The following is a 15,762-nucleotide window of genomic DNA, read 5'->3' as shown; positions in this document are numbered from 1 at the left end:
GGAGCATTAATGTAGCAATGCCAAAAGACATCACAGTGAAAAAATAGTGATCAGGAATGTAGTAATTTACGGATGATTTGTACATGGTCATTCAACTGTATTCTTACCAATCCCGACCATTTGTCTCCCCCATCATGTCGCTCTCCAGCCGTGCTTGTGGTGCATTACTAATTACTGCTTCTCATCTACAGGTCCTTGTTCATTATGCTGGACAGTCTGAATAGCCTAGATGGATGCACATCTTCTGTGGGCCAGGCCTGGTTGCATCAGGTACTGCAGAGGCATGATATCGCTAGAGTCCTTGAACCTCTTCTTCTTCTTCTCCTTCACCCTAAAACTCAACGTGTATCGGTGCAACGAGTCCAGGCCGAGAGACACTGGAGTAAATCTGCTCAACACTTGGAAGAAAGCCGGAAAGTTTTTGACAAGGCATCTAACAATAATGATGGTGAATATACCGTGCTAGGCATGATATGTGTTAAATCTGAGAAATGCTTATCTACTGCTATCTACAATAATTTTCCCTGTTGATATTCTATCAGTTTGCTACATTAAAAGGGTCCTGTTACACAGTCAAAAGTGGCCAGTTTTTACTCTTATTTTAATTCCACTGCTCTACTTAATATGTCTATGTATGCGTATGTGTATGGGTGTGTGTGTGTGTGTGTGTGTGTGTGTGTGTATATATGTGTGTATATATAATGTATTATTTTTTTGTTTTTATTTTATTTTTTTTAAGTCTGCCAAACTGTAAACTAGATATGGGCCTTTTTATTTAGTGGTAGTTTTTATGGTCGGTACCGCGGGGGCGTGCCTCACCATGGTCTCTGGGGGCATGTCTTTTGACTACGCTCCATATTTTATCACTTGCCACGCCCTCTCAGTACAGACAATAAAAACTTACACTAAATTAAAAAGTCTACATACCTGAAACCGTATAGCCGATTTAAAAAAAATAATAATTATAGGAAAGCAGCAGGAATATAAGTCCCAATAATAATAATTGTTATTACTATGTGTGCTGATATTGTAATACTAAGCCTAAATATTTTCTCTTCCAGCTTTTCCCAGCTCTCGTCTATGTTCTGGGATAACGTCTAAGCAGGTTCTGATGGACGAGATGGAGAACTTTAGCCTGACGGTGAACCCTTTGAGTGACCGGCTTTCCCTCCTGAGTACAAGCAGTGAGACTATCCCAATGGGCATATCGGACTTTGAGCTTCCAGACCAGCAGATAGAAATCCTGCAGAGCTCGGATTCTGGGTGTTCACAGTCTTCAGTGGGGGACGAGGTGGATGCTGAGAGTTTGACTGCTCAGGATAGCTCTAGGGAGGACTCTGTGGAGGAGATCGTTCAGCAAGTTATCACTGACTTGATCTGCAATGTTCTTAGAAGTGTTGGTGAAGAACCTGAAGCAAATTTCTCAGATGCGGATCAGATAGAGACAATTGACGGACTAAATCCATGCAGTGCTGTAGTACCAGAATCTCCCGGGAAAGAAGAAGAAGCTCCTCAAGAGAACGACAATCACTTCTCAGCCAGAGACCCATCTAACTTTCTGTCCGTGTCTGCAGAAGGTGGCATTGAAAGCTTAGCAAATGCCATAACCAGAAACCTATCCTCTCCTTCAATTATGGATCAGCAGTTACCTGTGGAGTTCAATTCCAACATGATGGGGGGACATCACAGAAAATGGAGTTACAGTAGCATTCAATTTAATTTTAAAGGGAAAGCGCCTGAAAGAGATCAAAATGGTAAGGAAGGGGGCAATAAAGCAACAGGGACAAAACCAAAAGTCAAAATGGCCAGAAGGAAAGATGAGGACAAGAAAAAAGCACAAAATGAGAAGTCGAAGCAGACAAATGTTTTTTTCAGTGATGGATTAGATTTGGAGAACTGGTACAGTTGTGGAGAAGGTGAAATTTCTGAAATTGAAAGTGATGTGGGATCTCCTGGCATCTGTAAATCCCCTCATTTCAACATCCACCCTCTTTACCAGCATGTGCTCTTGTACCTCCAGTTATATGACTCCTCAAGGACATTATATGCATTATCTGCTATAAAAGCCATATTAAAGACCTGCCCAACGGTGTTTGTGAACGCTATATCCACCACCAGCGTGAACAACGCGTACACTCCTCAGCTATCCTTGCTGCAGAACCTTTTAGCAAGGCATCGGATTTCTGTGATGGGGAAAGACTTTTATAGCAGCATTCCCCTCGACTCCAATCACAGTTTTCGTAGCTCCATGTATATAGAGATTCTAATTTCGTTATGTTTGTATTTCATGAGAAGCCATTACCCTACACATGTGAAAGTTTCACAGCAAGATCTCATGGGCAACCGGAACATGCAGATGATGAGTGTAGAAATCTTGACCCTGCTGTTTACGGAGTTGGCAAAGGTCATCGAGAGCTCCGCGAAGGGCTTTGCCAGTTTTATCTCTGATATGTTGTCTAAATGCAAGGTGCAGAAAGTGATCCTCCACTGCCTCCTATCTTCCATTTTCAGCGCTCAGAAGTGGCACAGCGAGCGCATGGCAGAGAAGAACATAATGGCCATTGAAGAAGGCTTTTCTGAGGGCAGTCTCATAAATTTTTCTGAAGACGAGTTTGACAATGGCAGTACACTACAGTCCCAATTATTAAAGGTCCTTCAAGGTCTTATCATCTTAGAACATCGGGTGTTGACGGTTCCTGAAGACAACGAGGCCGTCTTTGATTTTGTAATAACTGATCTGGAACACATAAACCCTCAACAGCCAATGACCTCCTTACAATATATGCACTCGCAGCCGATCACGTGCCAGGGAATGTTCCTCTGTGCTGTGATTAGGGCCTTACACCAGCACTATGCATGTAAAATGCACCCTCAGTGGATTGGACTCATCACTTCCACTTTGCCATACACAGGAAAGGTGTTACAGAGAGTAGTGGTGTCAGTCACATTACAGCTTTGTAGGAACCTTGATAACTTAATACAGCAATACAAGTATGAGGCGGGATTGTCCGACAACAGGTAGGTGTGCAAAAGATGCCAATTTAGCTTTAATGTTACTGAAAGCTACAAGAGTTTAACTTTGTATTCTCTCTAGGCCTCTATGGATGGCATCATTCATTCCACCCGATATAATACTGACTCTATTAGAAGGCATTACCACAATTATTCACTACTGCCTGCTCGATCCCTCTGCTCAGTATCACCAGGTAAATTGACATGTCAAGAATTACTTAGTCTGTACATTTACCATTTATTTGGTATACTGTACATATACATATATGCTGTATGAAAAAGATAGAAAGATTGCAAGTTGGTGGAGTCTATAGGAAATCTGGCAAAGTTTTAGAGCATCTGTTAAAAGCAGACATGCAGCCCTTTTCCTGTTTTGATGCGGTCCACGATCCAGGACAGCCTTAGGACCTTATGTGGTGGAGTTTCGCACCACGTGGCTGCCCTCCGTCTGACATTTCTCTTTCACTGAACTTGCATCCTTGGGATGCAGATACCAGTCAGTACAACAAAGGAACTGAGAGTTTTCTGCTTCCCGTTCCATCATTGAGCCTTTGCGTCTGAGAGCAGAGAACTGGGAGGCCTCCATTAACATTAAATTGTGGGTGGGTTCATCTGACTTTAATTTACAAAAAATTTGTACAGACTGCCTTAAAATCTCCATACTCATTAAAGTGCCTATAGGCCTGACTGGCTGACAAACAAATGATCAGATTATCAGCACTATGTTGTAAGGAGTCACAACCAGCTTATCGATCATGCAACTGGCATCTAATAGATATTTTTTTAAACTTTTCTCTGGTGACGAACTCCCTTTTAAAATGAATCTGTCAGCAGGTTTTTGCATTCTAATCTGACCACATTGGGTAGAGGCATAAACCCTGATTCCAGTGATGTATCTCTTAGTTTCCTGGGTGTAGTAATTACGATAGAATTACAATTTTCTCGGTTGTAGATTTAGCGCAGCTCAGAATGTTGTAACTCCACCCACACTCTTGATTGGCTGTTTTCTGTGTACATTGTATAGTGGCAGAAAGCTGCTGATTGGTGCTGTGGGTGTGGTTGGATTAGAAGGCAGGGTCAGTTGTCCTGTACTGATAATCTCTTGCCGATAACACACTAATTGTATTGAAACAGCAAAACACAGCCTAGCAAGTGACATATCCCTGTAATCAGGGTCTCTTCTACTACATTATGGTGCTCTCGGATTACATAGCGAAAACCTGGTGTCAGATCCCCTTTAATGTCTGTAGTAGGTCTAGTGGATCTGAAGTGCAGTATAGCAAATATTCTTGACATATTAGCATTTTTTGCTCATGACTATTGTTGACTTTCTGCCTTTCATGTTGCAGCTCATGGTGAACGTAGATCAGAAACATTTGCTTGAGGCTCGCAGTGGGATCCTTTCTATACTCCATTTAATCATGTCATCCGTCACCCTGCTATGGAGTATTCTGCACCAAGCTGACTCCTCCGAGAAGAGCTCTGCAGCAGCGGCTGCCTCGGTCACTACCATCAACCTTGGCTCTACAAAGGTAATAGAGGACGAATACATTAGTCAAGAGAGAGTTCTTGGTACTACTGACCTTTTAGATTATATATTAAATGTCCTGTCGTCAGAGGCTCATGGTCTAATCTCCCTATGTCAACCATATGGCTGCTCAAAGTATGTGTTGTTTTTTCTAGTATAATTACTAATGATTTTTGGAATTACAGAATTTAAGACAGCAGATCTTGGAGCTGTTAGGACCCATTTCCATGAACCATGGCGTTCATTTTATGGCAGCCATTGCCTTTGTGTGGAATGAAAGAAGACAAAACAAGAACTCTGCACGTACAAAGGTAAAGGAATCATTTTCCAGCATGTCTAGAGAATCGGACTACATGGTCACATGTATTACAACACCTTTTATATTATAAAATATGAAGCCGTGCTGTTTTTAGCTCCAGGCGTTTTTTTTTTTCTTTTTAAATTACTGCCTAGAAAATGTTGAGATGTCGCATCCATCCGTAACTTTCCTGAGCATTGTAATCTGATTGTTGGCAGTGGAGAAACCCCACCCTTTTTATTGCATTTCTTTTTATAATCCTCTATCTTTCATACTGCTTACATTGCCAGAATGTACATTTATCCTTTGTGTTATTTAATTTGTGCCTAGGTGATTCCATTAGCAAGTGAAGAGCAACTTCTCCTTGTAGAGTTGGTTCGGTCAATCAGCGTGATGAGGACAGAGACTGTGATTCAGACCGCGAAGGAAGTGTTAAAGCAGCCCCCCGCCATAGCAAAGGACAAGGTGAATTTTTCATGATGTGTATATTATTACCGCTAGTATGGTTTTTATTATTAAATGGGTTTTTTGAGAATACACACTGCATGGATAAAGGTATTGTGACACCTACAGAATATACCTACAGTCCTGGGCAAAGGCTTTGAAACTGATGCAAATTTTAGTTATCACAAAGTCTGCTGCTTGAGTTTTTATAGCAGTTTGCATTAACGCTTGATTGTGATGAAAACTGATTAGGTGAATTGCAAAAAATCGCCAAGTCACTTCTTGCTATGAAAACGAATTAATCACAAAAACTCAAACTCAATTTTCACTGATTTTTCTGCCATGCCACAAAATGACCTGTTCATTTCAATGCCCTTTTCGTTAGCTCAGGAGAAAGTGTTAATGAGGACAAGACCGCTGATATAATAGTCATACTTGATTGAGTTCTAAGAGCAGACTGGTTGTTTTACTTGGGACTGGTGCTAGAAATCATTGTTTTTTTTCTATTAACTATGGTTACCTCCAAGGAAACATGAGTAGTCATCATTGCTTTACATCAAAAGGGCTTTACAGGCACTGACATTGCTGCTCCTATATGCCCACGTAGGCATAGACTTGTCAGTCACTGTCAGCGGGCAGGGAAAGCCGCCAGGGACCCACCTGTAGAACTAGTTGCTCTCGCACCTCAGTCCTCCTAAGCGGCTATTAAAAGTTTGTTTTTCTCAAACACTGCAGCGTTTCAGTCAGACATATATGGCTGTGACTGGTACAGCCTGTGAATGATCTATAATGCCCGTGGTTTGGGCAGCATGTATTACCTGACAGGTTCCCGTTAATATGTGAATTTGAATGTTCATCAGTGTCACAAACAGTTTACAGAGGTTTCCGGACTGAACGCAGTCACTCTGTGACTACAGATTGCTGAATTCTGAAAGTGTGCGCTAGGTACACTGTCAGGATTCATCTCTATTGTGAGCTTAAGCAGACATGATTTACATACTTGTGATCTGGGGACGTGGGTAAAAATATTCTGAGCATTTTTAGCCAATAAGGCATGTAACTTGCATTTCCCTAAATTTATGATAGAAACTGTAGGTATACATAATGTTAAGAACTCGCTATTTATACTTGAAAACCTTAATATACCGTATAACAATGCTTCCATGAACAGCGATGATTCTAATCCATTATTATGGTGTGCACCAGAGGAGTCTGATATAAGAGCCGATATGCATGGTGATCCTGGTCACTGCTGTGTACAATCTTGAGAGCAGCGGAGCGTCTCCTAATCGAGGGGCTGCTGTATTCTATCAAATGTCTCCGTGTTATTTTGTATATAAGGTAGTAATAATAATATTTCCACCATAAAATGGGGTAAATAAATAGAAAAAATATCACTGCAATAAGCCGACATGCTCTGATTAGTGGGGGGTCAGCTGTCAAATTTGTACATGGTTATAGGGCAGCCATCATGCCGCATAACCATATACAGAAAAAAAGAATTTGATGTCTGGGAGATGTTTTCCATCTTTGCAACAGTTTAGCTGGAGAACTCCCCCACACACCAAAATTCTATGTCCATCTATTCTCTGTGGCTTGTGTACAGGTGACTGTGGAGGAGGTGAGCTGTAACCATCACCTATAGTGCGTGGTAAATCCGGTGTTCTCTACTGAGAAGTGATCTCTACAGCACAGGAAATATCACTCTAATATTCGGCTCAGTGGGCAATATGAAAATGACAAGATTTAAAGGGAACCAGTCACGTGGAAAAATGCTATTAACCTGCTGATATGGGGCTAATGTGCAGGTTAATAGTGTTCTGAACCTGCCCAGCCCCAGCACTTAGAGCACCGCTGCTGGGAGGATGTGGACTTTATTCCTCACGCAGGCTTCAGGTTCCAGTAATAGAGGTGGAACCAGCACTGGTTCAGTCACTCATAATTGCATAGAGAGCGGCGGCTGTAACTGTGCTCCCGGTTCTGACTGAAAGCTCACTCATCATTAGGGCCGGTTGTCAGTCAGTGCTGGGAGTGCAGTTACAGCCACCGCTCTCTATACATGGAACGGTGACTAAACCCGCTCCGGCACCACCGCCAAGACTTAAACTGGAATACTGCCAGTGGAATAAAGTTAATTTCTTCCTGGCAGTGGGGCTCTAAGTGCCAGCGCCGGCAGGGTTCAGAATGCGCTCAACCTGTCGATTAACCCCATATTTGCAGGTTAATAGTATTTTTTCATGTGACAGGTTCCCTTTGAAGATTTTTTTTTTTTGTATTGATGCAAAAAAATAAGAAACAAAATCAAATAGGTTTAAGACTCCACAAGAAAAACTTGAAGTAAAATTATTTTTTGATCATTTATTCCCTTCAAATAAATTTTGAGCACAAAAGTAGTAATCTAATTTATCTGCCTTCCTCTTTTCAGAAACATCTTTCCCTTGAAGTCTGCATGCTACAGTTCTTTTATGCTTATATACAGAGGTAAGTTAGTGTATTGCTTGCTGCTGTGTATTTCATAGGCTGCCAATGCCTAATAGTTATCATGCTTGGGATACTAGGTAAGAAATGCAGTACAAGTGTAAGGGTCCGTTCACACGGAGTAAACGTCCACCGATAAGTAAACAGTTATTGATCAGTCGTTTAATAGGTCGTTTGTACAGGCAGACCACTGCAAATGATGTACATTGAGCAATTTTCTAGTAGATCTAGTAGCACAGGCTGCAATTGTTTTTTGGCAATGCGAGTTCTGTTTACCCAGATGCTGTGTAATGGCAGTGTCTGACCGTACAGGAACATGGGAGAACGCAAAAGAGTATACAGAAATTATAGCACAGGATCATAGCTGATTCTTTCTGTGAGGTAAAACATTTCCCTGCCTGTTTAACCCCTTTCCTACAATGGACGTAATATTCCGTCCATGTGACCGGGGCCTAATTCCCATGGACGGAATATTACGTCTAATGCGATCAGCTGCGCTCACGGGGGGAGCACCACTGATCACGGCCGGGTGTCAGCTGATTATCACAGCTGACACCCGGCACAATGTGTCAGGGGCGGTCACGGACCGCCCCCGACACATTAACCCCTTGCACACCGCGATCAAACACGATCGCGGTGTAGCGGGGGTTAAAGGGAAGCATCGGCAGGGAGGGGGCTCCCTCCATGCTTCCCTGAGCCCCCCTCAGCAGCGCAATGTGCAGCGCTGCTGCCGGGGGCTCCTTCCCTGCAGGTCCCCGGATCCAATATGGCGACGGGGACCTTCGGGGGCCTGCAGGGAGCTGGCTTCCTCATGCCTGCAAAGCGCAGGCAAGGAGGAAGCCTGCAGCACTGCCTGTGACAGATCGCTGATCTGTCACAGTGATCTGTGATGTGACAGATCAGCGATCTGTCACAAGACAGTGATGTCCCACCTGGGACAATGTAATAAAGTTAAAAAAAAAAGAAAAAAGTGTAAAAGCAAACCCCTTTAGCAAACCCCTTAAAAAATAAAAAATGAAGCAAAAAATAAAGCTTTATCATCATACCGCCGAACAAAAAGTGCAATAACGCACGATCAAAAAGACGCATACAAATATCCATGATACCGCTGAAAACGTCATCTTGTCCCGCAAAAAACGAGCCGCCACACAGCATAATCAGCGAAAAAATAAAAAAGTTATAGCTCGCAGAATAAAGCGATGCAAAAATAATTATTTCTCGTTCGCCTTATTGGGGGACACAGAGACCATGGGGTGTATGCTGCTGCCACTAGGAGGCTGACACTATGCACAAAAAAAGGTTAGCTCCTCCTCCGCAGTGTACACCCCACCGACCGGCAGGGAATTCCTCAGTTTAGCTTAGTGTCAGTAGGAGGTGGACACGGGTCTTTCATTAGACCCATATCTACCTCGTTGTGCGTCGTTCCTTTTCAGGTTCCCGGAGGGATACAGTGTGAACAGTCACAACTGTACTCCCACAAAGAGACTATGAGTACGGCGTGCACTGCCACCCCGTATCCTCATAGGTCTCTACAGCAGGACCAGGAGACTGTACACGGATGTGTGTTAGGCGATCCAGATGGTTCTCGTCCCCCGCCTCCCACCCACTCGCCTACCAGAGCCTGTCGGTTGGATGAGGCGCGGATACTCTTCGTGACAACACACGCTGGATGAAGGTACCTTTATTATAGAGACGGAGGGTAAGTATGAGGCCCGGGTCCCATTCTCCTCGGCAGCCCCAGAGGTCACTGTGGCAGTACTGCGACGCCTCCGCACTTCCCGGCGGCCGCCGCATTTAATTCAGGCCCCGGCTTCTCGGCCTGTCCTGCCGCAACTTGCCCCCAGTGCATTTCTGGGGGGGGGGGTTTCTCCCTTCCGGCCCCAGCGAGCCTCAGGAGCGGTCACCGTGGCAGTGCTGCGGGGCCTCCGTGCCGCCCCGCGCTGACAGGCGGCCTGCCTCATCTAATCCAGGCCCCGGCTTCATCTTGGGCCTTGTCCTGCGTCGCGGCCACATCCCCCGCCTTCTTTCTCGGGCGGGCTTTCCTCCCACCCGCTTTAAGCCTGCCCACCGCCTTCTCCCCTCACTCTAAGTCTCCCTGAGGCGGCGCTGTCTCCACCCACCCCAGTCTGGATAGGAGAGCGTCATTTTTAACATCGGCGGTTAGCCCCGCCCATCTTCTTCCTCGGTCTCTGCAGGGAAGCGCACGCTTCATGCTCTGTTCTCAGGCTTCCGCCATTTTCACAGCCTGTCAGCCGGACGCTGTCTTATCCGCCGTGCCCCCTGCAAGCCCAGACAAGCCGTGCACTTCATTTGCTGGAAGCTGCGACAGGACACCGGACCGTGAGTAGCTCTGCGACTGCAGACTGACACCCTCCTCTGCCTCCTGTCCCCCAACCTTCCGGCACTGCCTCAGTGACTGTCCGTCAGTATGTCTAATTCTAAGTCTGACCGCTCTCGTCCTCCTGCCTCTTCTTGCACCTTAGTTAAGTACTTTGCGTGCTCTTCTTGCAATCGCAAACTTCCCTCAGGTCAGTCCACTTCCCTCTGCCTGGATTGTAGCAACCCTATTCAGCCTGACGCCGCCCAGGAGCCATCTAGGGCCCCAGGCGAGAGTGAACCCCCCATGCCTGGCTGGGCCTCGTCTCTATCACAGTCAGTGGCAGACCTCACCAGGGTGTCTCAGAACCTAGTAGCCATCCTGGATAAGTTGCCCCTGGACACCTCTACAGGGTCCAGCAGGTCCCGAGAGATTCCATCTGAGTCGGCCAGCGTTAGTCGCAAAAGACCCAGGAAGGAGCCCCAGCCGGATTCCTCTCCTCTCCCCATGTCACCACATAGTCCTTCTCGGCAGCCTCCCTCCCGGGCCTCCTCTCCCGAGTCAGGTGAAGCGCTCTCGGATGGATCATCTGATGGGATCTTAGAGCTGGATTCGGATCAGGATGCGAACATGAGGGTTACTGTGCAGAACCTCATTGCAGCGATCCATCAGACCTTCGACATTGCTGACCCCCCTGCGAAATCCTCAGATCAGGAGGTTTCGTTCAGACGGGAGGAAACACCCTCCAGGGTATTCCCTTTACATTCCGAGTTTGGAAAGATTTTTACCAGGGAAAGAGGAGATCCGACCAGACGCTTTCAACGAGGGAAGCGTCTCGGCGTTCTGTACCCATTTGCTAAAGAGCTCACGGACAACTGGTCTGCTTCTCCCTCGGTCGATCCGCGCGTGTCCAGGCTTTCTAATAACACGGTTCTCCCGCTTTCAGGCGTGGCGTCTCTTAGGGATTCTAATGATAGGATCATAGAATCCCTAGCGAAGTCTGCCTTCGAAGCGGCTTCGACGGCGGTATGCCCAATTTTTGCTTCATCTTGGGCAGCAAAAGCCATAGCCATTTGGGCAGAGGATCTTCGTCAGGGCATCCTAGAGAAAGCACAACCAGATCGATTGGCCGATCTTGCCAATCAGATTTCCCATGCGGGGGATTATCTGCTTTCTGCTTCTTTGGATGCCGCATCCTGCGCAGTCCAGGCGTCAAGTAACGTTGTGGCAATCCGACGTACAATTTGGCTCAAGGCCTGGCAGGCGGACCTGTCTTCTAAAAAGTCTCTTACTAATCTGCCTTTTCAGGGAGGGCGCCTCTTTGGATCCCAATTGGACCAAATTATTAAGGACGCCACCGGAGGCACGAGTTCTCTCCTGCCTCAGGCCAAACCTCGCAGACCCCCACTGAGGCGTCAGTTTCGACCCTTTCGGGCTTACCGCCGTTTCAATACGGCGGAGACCTCCTCCAACCAGCAAAGACCGCAGGCACGCCAAGATAGGAAGAAAGTTTCCTTCAGACCCACTCCCTCCTGGCGCTCCCACTCTTCGCGGGGCAGACCATCCAGATCCGGATCGAGTCGGCCCACATCAACATGACTATCCTCGGACTCCCGAGGGTCCCTCCCAATTGGGAGGTCGACTCCTGTTCTTCAAGGACGTCTGGCTGGCCTCGGTAGAGGACGCTTGGGTCAGGGAGGTTGTATCGTCAGGATACAAGATAGAGTTCGTCTCTCTTCCACGGGATCGTTTCTTCGAATCCCGTCCTCCAAAAGATCCAGCTTTGATCCCGGGGTTCTTTACGGCCATCGACTCTCTCCTCAGTTCCGGGGTGATTGTGCCCGTTCCCGAATCAGAGCGGTTTACAGGGTTTTATTCAAACCTGTTTGTCGTGCCGAAAAAAGACGGGGCGGTCCGACCCATCTTGGATCTCAAGCTGCTCAACAAGAGAGTTCGTCTTCGCCACTTCCGGATGGAGTCAGTTCGTTCGGTAATCGCTTCTATGGAGGAGCAGGAATTCATGTGTTCGATAGACATCCAAGATGCCTATCTACATGTTCCCATATTCTCCGGACATCAGAAGTTCCTGCGTTTTGCGGTTCGCCAGGAACATTACCAGTTCGTCACGCTGCCCTTCGGTCTCGCAACCGCTCCCAGAGTCTTCACGAAGATCGTGGCTGCGTTGATGGGCTTGTTGAGGATCAGAGGTCTCGTTCTTTTTCCGTACCTCGACGATATTCTGATCAAAGCTCCCTCTTTCCAGCAGGCGCGCCTAAGTTTGACGATCGTCCTGGACACTCTTTCCGATTTCGGGTGGATCATCAACAGGAAAAAGTCCTGTCTGGTCCCTACTCAACGTCTTGTGTTTCTGGGCCTACTGTTCGACACTCGTCGGTCAAGGGTCTTTCTCCCACAAGAGAAGATTCTCTCCCTGCAGCAGGCTGTGCGATCGCTGCAGACCACACGATTTCCGTCCCTCCGAACAGCTATGAGGGTCCTGGGAAAAATGGTGGCGGCGATAGAGGCAGTTCCCTTTGCCCAATTTCACGCCAGACCTCTCCAACACGCCATTCTGTCGAGATGGAACAGGTCGGCTCTGTCCCTGGATCGCCCTGTTCGTCTTTCATGCCGGATCAAGCGGTCACTCAACTGGTGGTTGACGTCACCTCTCATCCTCTTGGGGCGGTCTTTTCTTCCTGTTCATTGGCAGATTGTAACAACGGATGCCAGCCTCCTCGGCTGGGGTGCAGTGTTCCGCAATCACACTGTTCAGGGTCGTTGGTCGACTCAAGAATCTGCTCTGCCGATCAACGTTCTAGAGATACGAGCGATCCATCTGGCTCTCGTCCACTGGGAGAGACTCCTCAGGGACCTGCCTGTCCGGATTCAGACAGACAACGCCACAGCGGTGGCATATGTCAACCGCCAAGGAGGGACACGGAGTGCCTCAGCCCTGGCAGAAGTGTCCAAGATCCTTCAGTGGGCAGAGATTTCGATTCCGACAATCTCCACGGTACACATTCCCAGCGTAGACAACTGGGCCGCCGACTTTCTCAGCCGCGAGGGTCTCGCGGCAGGAGAGTGGTCCCTACACCCGGAGGTATTTCTTCAGCTCTGCAGTCGTTGGGGAACCCCGGACGTAGATCTGCTAGCTTCTCGCCTCAACAGGAAGGTCCCACAGTTTGTATCCAGAGCTCGAGATCCTCTCGCAGTGGGCGCCGACGCTCTGGCCATTCCTTGGTCACAGTTCGAGCTCCCCTACCTGTTTCCTCCCCTGCCTCTTCTTCCCAAGCTGTTGAAGAAGATCAAAGCAGAAGGAATTCCAGTCATTCTCATCGCCCCGAATTGGCCCAGAAGGTCTTGGTTCACGGACATTGTCAACCTTCTCGCGGACGCCCCCTGGAAGCTTCCAGACAGGGCAGATCTGCTGTCTCAAGGTCCGATTTGCCACACCAATTCTCGGCCGCTCAATTTAACGGCGTGGCTGTTGAGACCGAGGTTTTGAAACGGGCAGGATTCTCCGGTCGAGTAATTCATACCATGATCCGAGCCAGGAAGCCATCATCTTCCAAAATTTACTACCGTACTTGGAAGGCCTATTTCACTTGGTGTGAGGCCAATAACATCGCGCCTATGTGCTTTTCGCTCCCTTCCGTTCTGGCGTTTCTTCAGGCAGGGCTGGATGCGGGGCTTGCTCTCGGTTCCTTGAAGGGTCAAGTTTCGGCACTCTCCATTTTATTTCAGAAGACTTTGGCCTCCCGCCCTCAGGTCAAAACCTTTCTTCAGGGCGTGGCTCACACGGCCCCTCCGTATCGAGCGCCCGTAGATCCATGGGATCTTAATCTGGTTCTTGAGGTTCTGCAAGGTTCTCCCTTTGAACCTCTCAGAGAAGTCTCCCTTTCCCTTCTCTCCTGGAAGGTAGCCTTTCTGGTGGCCATCACCTCCATCCGGCGCGTGTCGGAATTGGCGGCTCTTTCTTGCCGCTCTCCTTTCCTGGTACTTCACCAGAACGAGGTAGTTCTGCGGCCTCCGCCTTCTTTTCTTCCGAAGGTGGTGTCCTCCTTTCACCTCAATGAGGATATTGTTCTGCCGTCCTTCTGTCCGAGTCCAACTCACCCTCGGGAGCGGTCCCTGAACAAGCTGGATCTGGTCAGGGCGATGAGAGTCTATCTGTCTAGGACGTCTTCCTTGCGAAAGACAGACTCTCTTTTCGTCATTCCAGATGGGGCGCGGAAAGGTCACCCGGCTTCCAAAGCTACTATTGCTCGCTGGATCAGATCGGCAATTTTGGAGGCCTACCGGGTTAAGCATCGAGTGGCCCCTCCAGGGATCAGAGCGCACTCTACCCGGGCAGTGGGTGCTTCCTGGGCGGTACGCCACAGAGCCTCCGCGCTGCAGCTTTGCAAAGCTGCAACCTGGTCTTCGGTTCACACGTTTGTGAAATTCTACAGGGTCCACACCTACGCTTCGGCGGACGCCAGCCTAGGTAGAAGGATTCTGCAGGCAGCAGTGGTGAGTCCACTGGCCTGATGGAAGTTTGTTTCCCACCCCAGGGACTGCTTTGGGACGTCCCATGGTCTCTGTGTCCCCCAATAAGGCGAACGAGAAAACAGGATTTTTGGGTTGCTTACCGTAAAATCTGTTTCTCGGAGCCTTCATTGGGGGACACAGCACCCTCCCATGTTCTACAACTCCTGTTCTTACTTTGGTTGATTGGTTACAGTTGAGTTGTTTGTTCTGTTTTCAATCTATTCTGTTTCTTCTCCTACTGCTTTCTCACTAACTGAGGAATTCCCTGCCGGTCGGTGGGGTGTACACTGCGGAGGAGGAGCTAACCTTTTTTTGTGCATAGTGTCAGCCTCCTAGTGGCAGCAGCATACACCCCATGGTCTCTGTGTTCCCCAATGAAGGTTCCGAGAAACAGATTTTACGGTAAGCAACCCAAAAATCCTGTTTTTTTTATATAAAATTGTTTTCATTGCATAAAAGCGCCAAAACATAAAAAAGCATAAATGAGGTATCGCTGTAACCGTACTGACCCGAAGAATAAAACCGCTTTATCTATTTTACCGCACGCGGAACGGTGTAAAGCACCCCCAAAAGAAATTCATGAAACGCTGGGTTTTGTTCATTCTGCGTCCCAAAAATCGGAATAAAAAACGATCAAAAGATGTCACGTGCCCGAAAATGATACCAATAAAAATGTCAACTCGTCCCGCAAAAAATAAGACCTCACATGACTCAGTGGGTCAAAATATGGAAAAATTGTAGCTCTCAATATGTGGTGATACAAAAAAAAAAATAAAAAGAGTCTTTTAGCGTGTGACAGCTGCCAAATATAAAAACCGCCATAAATAGTAAATCAAACCCCCCGTTATCACCCCCTTAGTTAGGGAAAAATAATAAAATTAAAAAAATGTATTTATTTCCATTTTCCGGCTAGGGTTAGGGGTGTGTTGGGGTTAGAGTTGGATTTAGAATTGGGGGGTTTCCACTGTTTGGGCACATCAGGTGCTCTCAAAAACGCAACATGGCATCTGATCTCAATTCCAGCCAATTCTGTGTTGAAAAAGTCAAATGGTGCTCCTTCCCTTCCAAGTTCTGACATGTGCCCAAACAGTGTTTTACCCACACATACAGTATGGGGTATCCGCCTACTCAGGACAAATTGCAAAACAACTTTTG

The 15,762-nt window shown here is 47.3% G+C and overlaps 1 protein-coding gene across 3 annotated transcripts in view; it reads left to right on the top strand.

The window, feature by feature from the left end:
* Nucleotides 1–15,762, top strand: part of DOP1A (DOP1 leucine zipper like protein A) — a 120,468-nt gene that overhangs the window by 72,762 nt on the left and 31,944 nt on the right. For all 3 annotated transcript variants that reach the window (XM_073589669.1, XM_073589670.1, XM_073589667.1), the window contains 7 exons: nt 192–448; nt 1,062–3,018; nt 3,095–3,206; nt 4,362–4,544; nt 4,726–4,851; nt 5,169–5,303; nt 7,708–7,763. In XM_073589669.1, coding sequence (XP_073445770.1) covers nt 192–448; nt 1,062–3,018; nt 3,095–3,206; nt 4,362–4,544; nt 4,726–4,851; nt 5,169–5,303; nt 7,708–7,763 — 2,826 coding nt within the window. The remainder of the gene's footprint in view (nt 1–191; nt 449–1,061; nt 3,019–3,094; nt 3,207–4,361; nt 4,545–4,725; nt 4,852–5,168; nt 5,304–7,707; nt 7,764–15,762) is intronic.

The sequence above is a fragment of the Dendrobates tinctorius genome, unplaced genomic scaffold (assembly GCF_039654945.1).
Source record: "Dendrobates tinctorius isolate UK_male_01 unplaced genomic scaffold, ASM3965494v1 ptg000111l, whole genome shotgun sequence".
Lineage (NCBI taxonomy): Eukaryota > Metazoa > Chordata > Amphibia > Anura > Dendrobatidae > Dendrobates > Dendrobates tinctorius.
The sequence above is the reverse complement of the archived record's forward strand: the minus strand, read 5'-3'. Positions and strand labels throughout refer to the sequence as shown.